At 42.6% G+C, this 17994-nt stretch overlaps 1 protein-coding gene across 1 annotated transcript in view; it reads left to right on the top strand.

Annotated features, from left to right (window-relative positions):
* Nucleotides 1-17417, top strand: part of LOC129099920 (teashirt homolog 2) — a 38990-nt gene extending 21573 nt beyond the window's left edge. The window contains exon 2 of the mRNA XM_054609367.1: nt 13721-17417. Coding sequence (XP_054465342.1) covers nt 13721-16761 — 3041 coding nt within the window. The 3' untranslated portion in view covers nt 16762-17417. The remainder of the gene's footprint in view (nt 1-13720) is intronic.
* Nucleotides 17418-17994: the final 577 nt, after the last annotated feature.

Raw genomic sequence — 17994 nt, 5'->3', positions numbered from 1 at the left:
TTCTTGCAGAGAGTTATATCTTGATGTTTTCTGAACCTAAGCTCTTAGTGCGTGACCTCTCCCAGAGGCCCAGAGTCCCGGGCCAGTATCTTGACATGTTAGCCTGCCACCGCCTGCTAAAGAAGAGTGTAGATGCCCCTGAGGTAAATGAAAACATTTGGTTCTTGCCAGACCTGTTCACATCTCAGCTGGGCCACATGAGCTGGCAGGTGACGCGTGTATAGAGGAGAATCGGAGACCGCAGCGGTGGCCTACTTCTTTTCTTTCCACACAGGCTGTGCAGGCCACAACCCAGAAACACAGATGAATATGTTCTTGGCTCACAAAACACTGCGGTGAAACTGACAAAGACTGACCTGCATCCAGGTGAAATTCAGGCGTTATCTTTGCCTTCTAATGCTCGGGGATTAGTTTCATTCACTTCCTGTGATAGCATAGTGCTTCCACTTCTTTACTGCAAAGTCTTAAGTTTATGAAATCCTCTTTTAGGGGTTCATTCAGTGGCTATGCATTCCTGATCGTCCTCTTTTTTTTTGTTCTGTTATTTCAGTAATAGGCTTGACATTGTGTCACCATCTCATATCAACATCTGCAATTACCAGACAATCCACATTCAAGTCCCATGGGGAAGTATGATTGCAATTAAAAACACGGGGCAAATGTTAATTAAGTAAACTACTTGAAAGTGGAAACAGTGAATGTTTTAAATGTTTTTACTTTTAACCCTGCGCTTCTTTCTCACTTCCATTTATATTCGCAGCCTAGTGCAAATTACAGTTTAATTTTAGAGACGCTATCAAGCTTATTTTTTCATTCTTTGGTAAATCTTCCATTATGTGTTACTCACACTTTGAGCCTCCTTGCTACACAATGCTGTTTAAATGTTTGGATGTTCAGCCCTCGACGTGAAGGCTCGTGGTGGATAGCACTGCGGTTCATCGGGTTATTAAATCAGAGGGAATAACAGGCCAACTTCTGGCCATTCTCGTGATTGATGAGCCAAGCTTTATTTGCTGAGGCGGTGTGTTTGTTCCTGTGTAATTGTCTACCAGATGGCTAAGCTAACTGTTCTTAAATGCCTTCAAACCTGCAGGGGTCCTGGGTCTTAACATTCTCCCTGCTAATGACATTATGCCTGCAAACATCTCATAGTTTAGTTTTTTCTTAGCTTTTCTGATCTTTAATGTTCAGGATAAAAATGGCTTTGGAAGGCATTTAGTTCAAATTATTTCCTCTGTATGCTTCTGTTTTTAATTTGTTCGGAGTGGATGTTTTGAAGGCGCTCTGTTGGTAAACTCCTTTTGGGAAAATGAGCCTACTTGAATTTGAAGGGAGATGGGGAGGGGGGGGGCAGGACTCCACTCTACCTGTGAGGAGTCAGATTGGAGGAGAAAATGGATCTAGGTGGCAGTGCGAGTCATCAATCACAGCCCCTCAAGGGGAGCTGCAGCTAAAGCTGCTCTGAAGTGCTATCTGTCAGCTGCTCCGATCCAGCCGGGGGACCAGAGAGGGGCCGTATCGCCACCCATCAGCTCTTACCCAGCACACAACTGCCATGTAAACATGTGCAGGTGCTGCTGTCAAAATAACCCTTGTCCCAGTTCACAGGGTCGCGCATATTTTTCACAAATGGTCAGCCGCCCCTTTCTCACTGGGAGGACGTTTCCTCCCCCTTATTGCTTTTTTAGAAAACATCTCCGGATGCTGCAGTTCCTGTAATAGGTTTTTGATTGTTAACAGTGTTGGGTGGTTTATTGTAATTTAAAAGTGAATGTACTGTTTCTCCTGCTCCCCCCCCCCCCCCCCCCCCCCCGTCCCTCCCATTCCAATCCTGAATAAAGCCACCAAGTGCTTCTCTGCCGACGTCGAGCCGCGTCTGTCGATAGCGCTCAAGATGGATAGTTGTTCTGCATGCTTATTGATTCGGCACAGGCCAAAGATATAAGTATCATTTGTCATTTCTGGAATTATTTGGAGTCCTAGTTAAAACCCAGAGTAGAGGGGGAGATGGCCATGCCTTGGGGGGGCTTGGTAGTTGGTGGGGGAGTAGCGAGTTGTCTGGACTTTGATGAATGACTGCACGGGTTTTTGGTTTTTACTGCAAGCGCCGGGGCCCTTTAGCTGCTATTTGCTTTCACCATGGTCCAAGAAAAACAATGCGATGGGTCCAAGGACTGAGCAGCATCGTCCTGTCATGTAGTGAAGCGCAGCGAGCAGGGTGGTCCAGGCAGAAGAGTCAGGAGGAGGGTGGGCTTTGGACACTACATGCTGTTTTTTTCTAAAAGACCCAGTGGGATGCAAGCCGACCCGCTGCTCTGTAGTCCCAGCTGACGACCCCCGAAACACATGCTATGAATTTTAATATTTAGCATCCAGAATCTAAAGTGTAACGACAAACAGATTTTTCCTGTTTTTGAATTTTAAAAGAGCATGCAATGGGGAAGTGGAGGGAAGTTGTTTGGTAACAGTAGCTCCGGTCTGTCCCCTGTGACTTTCATTATGTCCTGTTTTTGGGCGTCAGGCCAGCAGAAGAGTTGGCTTCATTACTGTATGGATCATCTTTTAAGACCATTTAAGATCAACGAGAGCGATTGTGCACTAATGACAGAGACTCCCAGAAGTTCATTACACTCAAACCCTTTGATTTATTTCGCTGAACAGTCAGTGTAATTTTTTCTTTGAATCAAATGAAATTGGTTTATTTTTATTTTCATAGTATGACTTGAAAGTTGAGTGAAAGCCTTTTTTTGGACTTGGGTGAGGAAAAAGTGTTTAACAGAGGAACATGTTTAACAGCAACAAAAGAGGAGAGAAGAGAAACCTCAGACACGTGAATGACAAGTAATTATTTCCCTTGTCCGTCAAACTGTGTTTTGATGCAAGGATGCGATCAAACATGATATTAACAACTTCAAGCCTTCAAATGAAAATGACTCTGAAAACGCGTGTGTGCTTTTGTGTTGCAGCATGAATCATTCATAAACATGCACAAACACATGAACACACACACACACACACACACACACACATACACACACAATGGGCAGGGCAGCCTTTTGCCTGACCGATATTATTGCCACAGCTTTTCAATGCGAGATGACCATTGTGTATTCGTTTCCATTTTAGCGTGCCAAAATCTCTTCTCACAGCAGGAGAGGGATGGAGAGAGAGAGAGAGAGAGCGAGCGAGAGCGACAGCTTTGTGTGTTTTTCAGTTTGAGTCTCTGAATATCCCCATACGCAGTGGGCTGACCGACTGCTCCCGGTCTCCCTGCATAGCCGTCAAACAGGACGGCGCACCGAGCCCGCTGTATTTTCATCACTTGCCCTTTCTCACATGGGCAGAGCAGGATTAATCACTGTATCCTTCTCCCAAATACCAAAAGAAAAACCGCCTCATTATTAGTAGTTTTTTCATTGCGCCCCAGAATCCTTTCACAGAAGCCTCGAAAAGCTGGGTTATAAAAAAATATATATTCAATTTGAATAATTAAAAACCTACGATGGTTATTTACTGTAAGTATCCATTCAAAACACATGCTTGCTACAGTGTCTCTTGAAAGAGGGCATTTGCATTAGTAGGGCAGTCTTCTCCATTTTGTTTGCCGGAGCAGTGAGAGGACAGACAACAGAGGCCCTGCTTAATCCCTTTGGAGAACTAGTGCATGAATTGATATATCCTCTCCTCTCTCCGTCTCTCCCCTCCTCTCGCTAATGTCTTTCCTAGAACTTGAACAAACAGCCTGTGCGTGTAGGACACATAAGACAGATGTTTAGGATTACTTTCACCTCATTGCTCTATTGTGTGCACTTTAAGGGAGCTCAGCTGATGTGGAATGCCACTCATTCAGGCTCTCTGCTCCTACAGGGCTCCTCCTGTTTATCAAAGTGCCATCTGCACTCAAGACGAACAACATAATTTTTTGAAGAGCGGCATGTTGGGGGCAAAAATGGCATGTTGGTTTTTTTAAAGCTAGAAATAAAATCTAATATTCACCTCTTGATAAATTTCTTAATGGTGTTTTGGAGGTTAAAACCAACATGGCCATATCTGTAACTGAAGACTAAAAGTGTTTAGATTTACGCAAGTTCATAACCTTACAATACCTATTTCTTTTTTTTGTTTGCCGTAAAAAGAAATAAAAGCCTATTTCTCCCTGTCTCCCGCTCCTCTCTATATGTGTGTGTGTGTGTGTGTTTACAGATGTAGAAACAAATGGGCCAGACCCACATTGATATTGTTGAGGGGTGACATTATCTTTTAGCCGAGCACTTATCTAATCTGGCTGCTGTGGGAAGCTGGAGGAAGTGGCTATGGGACAGGGGCCGGGGATACTGCATCTTTAATTACCATTGATATCGCAATAGAGAAAAGAGGGATGGAGGAGCGGAGCCGGGAGGGTGGGGTGTGGGGTGTGTGTGTGTGGGGTGGGGGGGGAGAAGACCCGTGTTCACTTTTTAATTAAGGCTCCGTAGTGTAACTCGTCAATGTACATTATTGGAAGAATGAACGTCAATGCCATTGCTTTTTCTCCCCCTCCTTTATCTCTGTCAATGATTCAAAGACATGATTTATGGTTCGTCTCCGTCTTTCAGGATCATCCATCAAGCGCTGGCTCTGCCGCAGCGCCACCCGTTGTAAATCATTCTGAAAGCCTGTCACTCATTTCCATTAACCGTTCCTCTGTCGCTCTGGTCTCCGCCTTCCTCAACCTCCCTTTTTTCTCCCCCCGACCCCCCCCTCCTTTACCACCCCTCACTCCTCCCCCTCGGTGCACAAACCTACAGCCACGCAGGGTATCAGTTCCGTTCCGCTGCTTCGTCCGCCTACCTTCTTTTCAATAAATTAACCACTTTCTCCCATGCAATGAATAAAAGGGCTCTGCTCTCGTCTTGCAGTCGGCACCTACTCCTCCTCCATTACAGCTGAACACCTTACAAATGTCACGCCGCTGACTCGTAGGCTAAATGAGGATATAACACAGAGAAAATATTTTTGTTGCACTGACTTTTCCTGTGGCAGTATTTGAACAGCTTTGATGTGTTTGCCGTGTGGCATTACTGAACATATATCCCACACATGCTGGGTAGCTGCAGCTGGCTTTATAATGTTTCTTTTTTATTGTGGGTGACTTATGGATAATTTACCAAAAACTGAACACACAATAAAAGCCCATGTGCTTAGGCATGGCTGTGTTCACATTGGTTCTTTTATGCATTCATTCTGAGAAGCATAGTATTTAACTTTAACAGTTAATGGAAACAATATTATGCCTGTAACTATTCCATGTAGTAAAAGCACACTAAGTGGGCAGTGCTGCCATCAAATGCGGTTGGTTTTCTGTAAATTCGACTAGTAGTTTAATTCAGACACTCCAACAATGACTGTAGTCTTTAAACAGTTTTTTATTTTTTTTTAAAGAAACAGGTTCTTATGAACAGAAATAATTGGCTCAATGGCGTGACTGTCAATCTCTTACAATGGTTGATGTGCCTGCTCCGGGGAGCCCAATTCAGTGGCTTCTTTTTTCATTATAATCAACATCTAGATATCAGCACAGCAGAATACCCACAAACATCCGAAAAAGCCTGTTTTGAGGGGAAACTTTCAACTATTGGCTGCCAACACATTTCACTATTTGGGCAGCCATTGTTCTCAGAATGGGCTGTCAAAGTGACAATGCGCACCAGGCAAATCCAGAAGTTTGCACTTTTCAGAAAACAGCGGGCCCCTAATCATTTTGTGGAGGACACTTGACAACAAATTTGCCATTAAAATGAATCTGAATAGGAGTGGAGCAGGGCTGTTTGGAAGCATTGCTGCCTCTCCTACTGTTGCTCGTCTTGTCCCACAGAGCTCCAGGTTTGGCGGGCTTGCTTCTCTCCCTTTATGCTTGCCATGAAGCAGCCTTTGGTCCCACTAGAAACTGACAGTACCACGCTTCAGCTGCAAATTCACTCTGTAGCCTCATTGTATTTAATGAAGGGAAAAAGTGGCAATCTACTATTAATGAACTTGGAATGTAAAAAAATGCCTCCCTTTGCTGAAAACTGCATAAAACTGCTTGTACAAGGAAAGCTTTGGCTGGAGCCCGTCCAGAATCTAATGAAAGATCCATACAGGGACAGAGCCGGCAGGAAGAGTTAGTGAAATGCAGATTGTTTTAATAGAATACACACAGTCTCTTCCAGCTGCACTATCAGATTTATCAAGGCCTGACCTTGATGGAGGGCTGTTGTTGTTTGGGAGGGCCAGTGTTTAGAGTTCACGCTAAGTTTACGATGCAGGGATTGTATGGACTGTATATACATCTTCTGATCTCAGGGGAGGACTGAATGATACACAGTCCATGTAGAAAAGGGTAAAGGATACTTGCAACTGGGTTTTTGTTAAATACCACGAGATTAAGACCTATTTAATATTAGATATTAGATTTTTCCGCGAATCATATGGAGAAGCAAATGTTTACAAAACACCAGACAATGATTGAATAGGAATTGAATAGCTCTTTATGTTGAGCTTTAGTCCGGCGAGCGGGCATGAAAAACAAACAGCACGCTAGGCGAGTGTAGGCCATCATACCTTTCACTCAGTATCTCATAAAAGTCGAACAAAAGGCCTTATGTGTGCAAAGCAGTGGTCCTTTAAATGATGGCCCACTTTCCTTCCTGCTGCCACGCAAACATTCCTGAATGACATTCAATCAGGGAAGTTTGAACCAAAGCAAGATGGTCTTTTATTAGTACCGCCCTGTTTGCTCGACTGGTCAGCTCCAATATGCACAGCGGTTTGAGTGGCGTACTGTAAGATGATGGGTTCGCTCTCTGATAAGGGTGAATGAGGGGTAAACTGCTATTCTGCAGAAAGGAACCATCAGACCTCATCATGTCGCTCGTGGAGAGCCGTGTCACAGGCTCTTCAGAAACCAAGTGACAGAGCGGCACGAGGCTGCTCCCCTCCTGCTGGTGGAAAATACACTGGAGCTGAAGCCGCCCCGCTTCTGCTCCTCCAACTGGAACTTTGTATCAGTCAGGGCAGAGGAGATCATCTATAATCTGACAAATATACACTGAGGCTTTTATTCAACATGCTCGCTGGGATTGTTTATATTTACCTTTTCCTTGTTAGCAAAAGAGAACAAATAGGAGACATCATGCTTTGTACAGTCCACTTAACTGCTTATACAAAACAGCACAATACAGAGGATTCAAAGAAAAAAAGGTTTCTCCTGCAGATAGTTTGGGAGTTTATTTGGTTCAGATTTTTGAGATATCTGTTGCCTTCTCAGTAGAATGGAATTAAGTTTGGAGCTCACAGATTTGCAGTAATATTAAACATATTCAGATTATCCCTTAACGGATACGGCACACTCAAACATGCTTTAAACTAAACCTTATGACTGTACTGTGATAACAACACATCATGCTGGTGTCAATATTAACATTTCTTACTTGCATTTCATTATTGAAAATGGCTCAACACGCCGTCTACTGTCTACTCACTACTATCAGTCCTGAAATCTGAACGCCGTTTTGAAGTTGACTTTGCTTTATTATAAAAAAATTTTAAAGAAGAATTTTAAAGCCTTCTAATCAGATGTCACTGAACCCGTCCTTCTTCACACGTCCACACACACCCCTCTCATCCCTTTGCCCAATTCTTTTTGCATTTTTGGAAAGAATGCAGTGGCTGCAGTTAGGCTTAGATCTGGTGATCAAAGATTAAACTTTAAGTAAAAGATTCTACAAATTCTTCAATTCTACAATCAAAACATCTCAAATTGAAGTACTTGAAAATTGTATTCAAAGGTAGCGTTTGTAATATTAAAACATTATATATATATCAAACATTTTCTTTATTTTTTTCATATATTCTGCCTGTGCACTCATTGCGCATCACAGGAGTCTTTCACAAGCTTCCATCTCGACAGTTGTTTATGTTCATAATGATAATATTTAGGGGCGTGGCTCTGGAAGGAGGCCTGAAGGGACGGGCTGTCAGTTTTGCAGTCTTGGCGACGTTCTCTCTAGATTGTGTAATTTTTCATATCTAGATTACTCTTGCTAGTTACTCCAGATTACCAACCCTAGCTTCAAGTACAGCAATTGAGTTAATGTACTTAAGTTACTTTCAACCACTCAAAAACTCAAAACCTGGACACTGATGTTACGCGGTTGTGTTGGATGGCATTAGTTCGTACAGGTGTACCTAATAAAGAGGCCACAGTGCCTACCAAAGACTTGTTCTGTCCGTGTATATAGTAACCTCTTGTTCACAGATAGCATATATCCACCTGGCTTTGTGTTGCCGGTCTGGTAAAGGTCTACCAGACAGGACAGGAATGTTGTGTGTATAATTGTCTCTGCCGGTGCTGATAGGGGACCCTTTGGTGAGATGCAACACCAGGCAACTGCATGTGATGCGTCGGCTGTGGCAATGTTCAAAGTGATGACTTAGGTGCTGGAGTGCAGATTGCAATGCTCTCCCACCGCTCACTTCCAATTAGGCAGCAGGCCGACTGATGCGTCTCGGAGCAGAAGCTTCTAGTAGGCATCAAAAGGAGCAACGTCGCTTGGTGACATCACTGAGGGACGGGGGCTCCAGGAGCTCCAGGCAGGGCAATCTGATGTGGCTCAGTAAATACCATGATTAGCGTCCATGCAAAGACAGACTTTAAGAGATTCACACATTTGTATCATTACATAAAAACAGCCCAATAGCTCAAACTAAACATGCTGGAAGGCTGTGTAGCTCAGACGGACTGCCTTTGGATATTTTTTGGTGTTTATTGGCGTGTTGATTGTGCATTCGGAAGTTCTCTGTGTTTTTAGTTAACAGCATGTTGGTTGTGAAAACATTTTTGATTAATTGCCATAATTATTGTGATCATTTTTGCCCAAATGAACAGCCAGATGGCAGGATATGGTGTCATATTTGCGATCCTATCATTAATCTGGCTCTAGGTCCATCTGAGCACATTGTGCCGTTTGCTGTGTTCACAATCTGTCCTCAAGTTGTCCGTGTCTTTTTTGAGCTGCAAGTTTTTATTTGATTATATTAGACCATAAAATATTAAAGTTGAGGGTGTACGAAAGCAAGGCATTTATCTGCATGAATAGCTTGTTTAGTGAAGTAAGTAATGCACTTTAAGTAACATCTCCTTCATGCATACAAAAATTAACATGAGTGTTTCCGTCTCATGGATTTGTAGTGAAAGCCTCAGGAAGATCCAACAAAACCACTTTGTGGGGGTTCGTGGCTGCTTTTAAACCCACTTTTCATTATCTAACCTATGGATTACGTTTGTTTGTTTTTTTACCAGAAATGGGACCACAACACTGTTAATAACAAGACTCAGTTACAGTTTATCTGCAGAGTTTTGAAGTCTGTTAAGGACGTTTTTAAAAGTGTTGAAATGGAATAATGGGCCAGGTGGGAACTAATGACACATTCCTATTTAAAAAGCAAGTCAAACACTATTTAATTCTGTGATATCAATTAACCTCCAGACAAATGTTGTCAAAGGGAGCAGTCTGAATTTGATTGTTCTCTCTTTACTCTGCAGTGTCCTTGGGCTCGGGGAGACTGTTTCCTGACAGGGAACAATGAAGCGAGAGGTGTTTACAGATCTTTACAGATGGCTCCGGGGCTCAGAATTAGCTCTTCACCGTTTCTTATGTGATTCAGTTCAGACTTAACTTCAGATGTGTCATCAAGACTATCATCAGGATGTCTGACAATGTATCCGTTTGATCGTGACGTGCACCGCTCACTGAGTTAGTCAGATATCACTGTCAAATATTAAACCTTGTGACATGTGTGTTTTATTCTAATGATAGCTCACTGAAGAAATCACAATCACATCCTGGTGGCTTTCAGAAACACACCGTCCTGTTTCCAACCTCGCAGAGAGCTTCACAACTTTGGAATTATGTTTTGTACAGCAAGTACTTTTTGACTGACATTTCACACCTATTTATAACAACAGAAGAGCACGGTGACTAAGTGTTTTTAAATGCACAGACATTAATTGGGCTTACATGTGAGTGGAAACAGGGAGGAGAAACAGATGATAGTTGCTGAGACAGCCTGGAGATTGTTCAGTGATCCTGACCTGCGTTGTTAGAGTGTTCTCTGTCTATCCAGCAGGCCTCTTCTTTTTTTTTCTCCCTCCTCTTCTTTTTTTTTCCTTTACATGGCATAAATCCGGGAGATGAAAATGTCATGGAGCAGGTTCATTTTGCAAAGAGGTTTTGATTGCCATTCGCGTGTAATTGATTGTTTCAAGGACAGGGGGAAATCTAGAAATGTCATAACAGTCCTGCTTAGGTTGGTCCCACCACAAGGCAATCAATGAGAAGTAAAAAGAGATATTGATTTGCGAGCAGCAAAAACTGTAGCTTGAGACAACCGGAGAGCGCTGGGGAAAGTGGCACAGACGTGCAGACCTGTCACCGGCACCTATGAATTACCCAATCTTCTCTGAAGATAGTGTTACCTCGGATACTCACAAAGTCCTGCGCTGGGTATTGCAGCTGTCCATTAGCTAAACTCCTCAGGCTGCTAACTCTTTCTGGCTTGTCAGATTAATGAAGGAAATGTTGACCTTCCGAGAGATAAATGTTGATGTTCTCAAATTTACAAAAGTTTCTACTGGCATGTTAACGTTGGAAACAAAATGCCCTTTTACAGCTGGCTCACACATGGAAAAAAAAAAATGATTGACACATTTTGAATAGACTCACTTACACGAGGGAGAGGGGATTGTATTTTATGAAGATAATGCTTCAAGTTGAGTTGTAAATATATTGTCATGTAAGCCTTTAGCACCAATCCAGTTGGACAGCATGCTGCCATGAATGTTGCAGTGAACCTAATCTACTGTTTCTTATGCAGTTAACTGGTTTCTCTTGATGTAAGGAAAAAAAACCTTTTGGCTCAGAAAGCGGCTGCTGCTTCTGTAAATCCAGGCCTTGCTATGCCAAGAGTCTGCTCCAACGGATAAAGGTTATAAACACTTCAACTGCCTGATTTATGATGGATACCTCAGGTTTTTTGACCTTTGCATATCTCTGTCTGAAGATATAAATTTGTAGTGACACAGATTGGAGGCTTTACAGCAGTTTATGACATGCTAAATCTCAGGCGAGGCATGCCAGCCTCTTGTTTTGTAAGGCTAGTTAGGCTGGGAGTTGCCTTGCTTGGACTCCTAGGCAACATATACAAAGCAGGCATTTTCTTTTCTTTTTTTCTTTTCCTAAGTTGTGAAAAAATGTGCATAAGAATAAGCAACTGCTCTTCACTTTTGGTTTGCACAAGGACGCATCCGTTCTCACGTAGTTTGAACAATCTTGTTTGAAGAGGCCTATCAGCAATTAATCCCTTTTTTCCTGACAAACTTGTTTCTCATATTATAATGACCTTTTTGGAGGTGTTGTCTGTTATTGTTGCATTATCCTGGAATTATTGTATGAAAGAGTAGCGCAGCTTGAGATGGCAGCAGTTATGTGGTAGAACAAAAGCTGGCAAAGAACGGTTACAAATGGTGTGAGAAGCAGAGTTAGACATGCAGGTTTCTTGGAGTGATCCCTGCCAGAAGGTTAATTGGTGCCTCTGGATGTCTTCTACTTAGGGCATCTGATAGAAATGATAGAACAGCAGGAAGGGCTGCAGTTAATCTCTGTCATTTCCACCCTCAAAAACCACGATAAGACGTAAACATTCACATTAAATCTGATACAACTACATGTTAGTGGTTATTTCCAGGAAAGCAGTGCTTAGTCTTGTTGAAACGTACATTTATCATATAAATAGGAAAGGTTGAACAGAACTGCATGTGTTGGTGAATTTGAAGCTGCATGAAATATGCAGGGAATAGCCTTTACATGATGGTGCATACTAGGATTGAGACATTTCAATTAAACTCTCACTCGACAGGAAAGAATGCTCATCTCCCCACTCTGGAGTGCGTTCTGTTTCCAGTCCCTGAGTTTTAGTGGCGCCTTTGAAGAGAGAGGACATCAACTTGGAGCTTGTCATAGCCATTGGTGTTCTCCTTCACTGTGAATACTATATATAAGACTATAAATAAAACATACCTCTGTGCTCTTGACAACTCTCTCCCTCAGCATCAAGGGTATTTTGGAGGCCATCACCGATCTCGGTTGGCCAATCAAAACATCTCTCTTGCGGTGGATCAAGGTCACAGCACATTGGGGCTCTTGGGGTGTGAGTGTGTGCGCAGGCTTCTGTTCACCAGGCCCCATTCTCCATGTTTGCTTTGAAAGTCCGAATCCCATCTCCATCCATTAGCTGGCAGGCAATTCACCTCCAGGGTTTCTCTTAAGGCACTTGTGAAATATTGATAAAAAAAAGTCTTATTTTCAGAAGGCGAAAAAAAAAAAGGGAAGACATTCTATGGGCCGCCCAGTGTGGGACTCCTGAGTGCTCCGCTTCAGCCTTCCCCCTCATGGAGTGCCCTCTATTCAGAAGAGAAATATTAACCACATGAAATGCATAAGTGCTTGGACAGGGCTGTTATGTCCTATTCATATTTAACCCAGAGCACATCTGCCACGTCTCTCCCAAAATGCACATTTTCCAGCATGACTGAGGCGGAAAATATCTCAGCTATGTGACAACACTGACAAACTGCATTTATTGCAGAATGCCTTCAAAGGATATGCAAACATTGGTTTTGATATTGTTGTGTGGGTTGCCGGGTGTTTAGATTTTAAATAATCTGAAATAATTATTGTCAGAAAGGACACTTTAATCTTCTGTGGCTGTGTTCAAATCCTGTCGAGCAGACCCTGAAGCCATGTGAAGAACCCTCTATGCTGAGTCAGAGCTTCCACTAATTGGATGATGGGAAATATGTCAATTAGAAATACTGTTGTTTAATTATCTGTTAATTGAAGCAATAATGTTTGTGCTCTCTGAGTTGGGAAAATGAACAGGTGAATAATGAAAGAAGTAATTGCTGTTTATGAGACTGTCAGGGGAAATATAATGACGTGACAGATTGCCAGTCATTTTTTGAATTTTTTTCTAATTGTTTAGTTTTAACGTTTAAAATTGAATCATCTTTTCCACCAGCATGATCAACATCTTTAATTTAATGCTAATGGCTACATATCTTTTGAAGTTTGTTTTCTCATTTTATTTCAGTCGAGTATTTAAATTTATTGATAGAGCAATGAGGGACATAGAAATTTCTGAGTTTATGTGAAGACATTCCTCACACATGGCTTCGGGGACGCTGAGATGTTAGCCATAACAGAAGGCTTACATTTTCATTGCAGTTTTGAGGCATCCATAATCACGATGGAATAGGTCATTTACAATAACACTTAGCAGGCCCCAAGAAGAATCAATTTCCTTTTGTCACTCAGTGGCCAATGATTGTTGTAAACATCTCAACTTGAGGCCAGAAAAAACCTTGGACACAGCACTAAGTCAATGGCCTGTCGTGAATCACATGGTGCCGTTACACCAGCAGCAGTCTGTTAGTAAAGACATTATGTCCAGCTATACTCTCCCACCTCCAGAGGCACAAAACAGACGACATTATGTTTTCTTAAATTACTTCTGTAAAAGTCAGAACTTGATGCCGCATTCAGGATTTTTCAAATATTGCTCCTTGGAAATTTTATTCATTAAACTGCTGTCACACAATGTGTTTTAAAGTCATTAATCTCAATGTCTCCTTCTCCTCCAGTGTACATGCCTGATGAAGACGGTGTTCTTCAGGAATCCATCATTGAGGAAGACGGCGAGAACGACGCGCAAACTGAAGAGGAATGCTCAGAGAAGACCAGCCCCAAAGTGTCCGAGGACAAAGAGCTAGACAACAAAAGCACCAACACTTACAGCAACCAGAACTCTCCCATCAGTGTCCTTTCAAATCAAGAGGCAGAGTTGGAGTCACGCCTTAGCGACACCAGCGACAGACTCTCAGACTTCAAAACCTCCTCGCCACCTGAGAGCCAGAAGGATGTCGAGAGTCGCAGCGCCAAACATAAAGACGAGTTGGGCGGCAGCTTGGAGAAGATGAGGGCGGCCTATGCAAACTTTCTCTCTGATTCCTACTGGACTGGGATAGGGATGGACTTGAAAATTGGCAAAAACACCAGCAAAGCCAACTGTGACAGCACCAATGGAAGCGCCAAGAGTGAGTTTGACTGGCACCAAGACGCGCTCTCTAAGACCCTGCAACAGACAATGTCCCCAAAGCCTGCATCCAAACCTAACCTCTTTAGCTCTGTCCACCTGTACAGGCAAACCACCAAACCCTGTGGCTCAGTGTTCACAGGAGCCAGCCGATTTCGCTGTAAGGATTGTAGCGCCGCTTATGACACTCTTGTGGAACTGACGGTCCACATGAGCAAAAGCGGACACTACCAGGACAACAACCACGGCAAACAGAGTCATTCCTCTGGTTCGTCTTCTAAATCTAGGAAACGGAATTTGCAAGATATGGAAGGAAAAGAGGATGCACAAAAAGTTTTGAAGTGCATGTTCTGTGGTCACTCTTTTGACTCACTCCAGGATTTGAGCGTCCATATGATAAAAACTAAGCATTACCAAAAAGTGCCTTTAAAAGAGCCTCTCCCAGTAATGACACCTAAATTGTTGCCACCAGCAAAGAAACGGGCCTTTGATACGGTGAGACCTTGCTCCCCTGACTCTACAACTGGTCTTTCTGGCTACACTGAGGCACAACGGGCCGCAGCCATTTCAAATGCTAACAATAATCGCTACGGCTATCAGAACGGAGCGAGTTACACTTGGCAGTTTGAGACGTGCAAGTCTCAGATCCTTAAATGCATGGAGTGCGGAAGCTCCCATGACACCCTTCAGCAGCTCACCACACATATGATGGTAACCGGACACTTCATCAAAGTCACAAACTCAGCCTCTAAAAAGGGTAAACAGTTAGCGCTTGACCCCCTGGCCATAGAAAAGATCCAGGGTTTAGCTGAGCCTCCTGCCAGTGACAATGAAGGAGAAAAGGTGTCTCCGAAAAATCCTTCCCCCGGGAGCAGTGAGAGGGATGGCCAGGGGGAAGGAACATCAGACAAAATGGAAGAAACTGAAGGTAAAGATGACAAGCAAGAGAGTGAGGATCAAAAAGCAGACAATGGGACTTTTAAGTACCCTTATCTCCGTGAGGAGGATCTTGAACAGGACTCAGGAGGAGGAGGGGACATTCTTAAATCTCTAGCCAACACAGTGGCCTCTGCCATCAATAAAGCCCAAACAGGGACACCAAGCTGGAGTGCCTATCCGAGCATTCACGCTGCCTATCAGCTCTCTGGCATCATCAAAAGCTCCCCACTCTCTGCATCTCCCCCGACCCAGCTAAAGCAGACATTTAACCACAAGCTGAGACCGATTGCCCCAAAGGGGAAGTCATACCACGGGGCTGTGGGAGTTGAGGCTCCCCAGGGACAGCATGAAAATGTGGACATCAAAAAAGAAAAGGTTGGCATTAGCGATGGTAAAGAAAGTCAGAATCTTAAGTTTGATCTGGTGGAGAATGATGACAGCGATTGTCAGGATGATTCCTCTTCCTCTTCAAAGCTTGATGCAGACTGTATGAATGAAGGGAGTGAAGCGATCAAAGGGAAGTCGAGCCCAGATTTCTCTGACAGAGGCAAGACACCGAGCCCATCTGCCAGCAATGGACGCAGCACTACTTCAGAGCCTCTCGGTGACACTTCAACTCTACTTGGCATAAACCCTCTTAGTGCACTACAGTCAGTTCTGAACAATCATCTGGGCAAAGCAAATAAGCCCAATAGCTCACGAGTAGATAAACTATCTGCTCACACCCAGTCTATTTTTGCTGACATTAACCGTAGCAGTGAGAAACCAGCTTTAATGCTCGGAAATGCTATAAGAAAGAGGTCCGATAACCCTTTTCTCTTTGTTAATGATGACCAACCGATAGATCTGACGAAATCCAAACACAGCAAGCAAAGTTCCTCGCTACTCCACCCCTCCACACCGATGCCACAGAAATACGCTCTGTCTGACATTGCAGATATGGTTAAAGTTCTTCCAAAAGCAACAACGCCAAAACCCTCCATGCCGTCGAGGATCCCGATGATGAAACTGGAATCCGATGTCAGGCGCTTTGAGGACGTTTCTGCCGAGGTGTACTCCGTCCACAAGCGTAAAGGTAGACAGTCGAACTGGAATCCTCGACATCTTCTCATCCTGCAAGCTCAGTTTGCCTCGAGCCTCTTCCAGACCTCTGAGGGTAAATACTTACTCGCAGACCTAGGCCCTCAGGAACGGATGCACATCTCCAAGTTCACCGGATTGTCCATGACCACCATAAGCCATTGGTTAGCAAATGTAAAATACCAGCTGCGTAAAACCGGAGGGACCAAATTTCTGAAGAGCATGGACACCGGGCACCCGATCTTCTACTGCAACGACTGCGCTTCCCAGTTCAGGTCCCCGGCCTTGTTCATTTCCCATCTGGAATCCCATCTCGGGTTCCAAATCAAAGACATGTGCAAAATGCCGGTAGAGCACCAGATGAAGGTAGAGGAGCCAGAACTGTCGAAGGCCCTCAGTGTCAGAGCCACAGAGGCTCTAGTCACGGACGAAGACACTGACTCAAAGTTCAAATGTAAGCTCTGCTGTCGGACATTTGCGAGCAATCACGCAGTCAAACTTCATTTGAGTAAAACTCACAGCAAATCCCCTGACAACCATTCACAATATGTGGAAATGGACAAGGAGTAGTTTTTCATATTATTGCCACTTTTCTTCCTTTTTTATTTCAATACACGGGTCAGATATTTCAACCATTTTTTCAATTAGCCTTGTGTAGTGCATCATTATGACGTTTAAAACATTTCATGGACGGCAAAGACACACTGGTTAGAAATTGTATAAGGAAACACTAAGAGCTACTTTTGCACCCTGCTCAAATGCATCACCAGTAATGAAATGTATTACTGCTTGAAGAAACATAATTGCTGATGTTTGCATGCAATAGCCCTGGCTATGACTACTATTTATTTGTATGATATGTCAAGTTTAAATTGTATTTCAAAGACAAAATAATGAAATAATTGTACTTTGCAACTTCTCTGATACTGTTCAGCTGCATAAATGTGCAGCTGTTTAAACAGGTAGCCCAACACCCGATAACACACATGCAGACCTGTACAGTGTATTGCTATGTAAAGATGTTTTGTGTTGCAATGATAGAAGATAAAAAAGCACTTTAATAAATGTTTAATCACCAGTTTAGACTCAGATTCTGTACATGACTCAAAAATAATTAGACGCTTTGGGAACAAGGATATTTCACATGTAAATATATTTTAGAAGAAAAAAAACAGTGTGTTTCATGCAACAAGGATAACAGCAAGACAGATGATACCTGTGATACCTGCACCTTTTTTTACTTATTCAAATAAAGAGTTAACATTTGATAACAGCTTGTATATCTTTTTCTTTTTTCTTTTTAATGTTTGCTTGCAAAGTTAGTTTTTAGAAATATAAAGATATTAAAAATGTCCTGCTTAGCAAACCTGGCTTGTAAACCCTGACCAACTGATGATTGACAATAAATATCTGTATTGTACCAACAAATTCTACTCAAGTTATGCAAGTATCAGTAACACTTTATTATTACATTATTACTGTTGGTAATTTCCTGATAATTTCTTGGGAAGTTTCCAAGAAAGATTTAGGCAGTTTGGTACTTATCAAAGAAAATAGAAACACTTCCACTTAAAAATATTACAATTAATTTCTTGTGAAATCTAAAGAGTATTTTAGTCAGTGCACAGCAGGTCAGCTGAACATGTAAAAATGTGTTTCGATTCAACATATATCGATTATAAAATAATAAAAAATATATATAATGAATTGATATTTACTTTGGTGTTGAAAATCTTTTTTTTTTTCTATATTTAATACAAAACTAGATAGTTAAACATATAAGGAAATGATCAGGAAAATATT

This window comes from Anoplopoma fimbria, chromosome 12, assembly GCF_027596085.1.
Source record: "Anoplopoma fimbria isolate UVic2021 breed Golden Eagle Sablefish chromosome 12, Afim_UVic_2022, whole genome shotgun sequence".
Taxonomy (NCBI): Eukaryota; Metazoa; Chordata; class Actinopteri; order Perciformes; family Anoplopomatidae; genus Anoplopoma; species Anoplopoma fimbria.
Note: the sequence above shows the minus strand (reverse complement) of the source record. Positions and strands in the feature narration are given on the sequence as shown.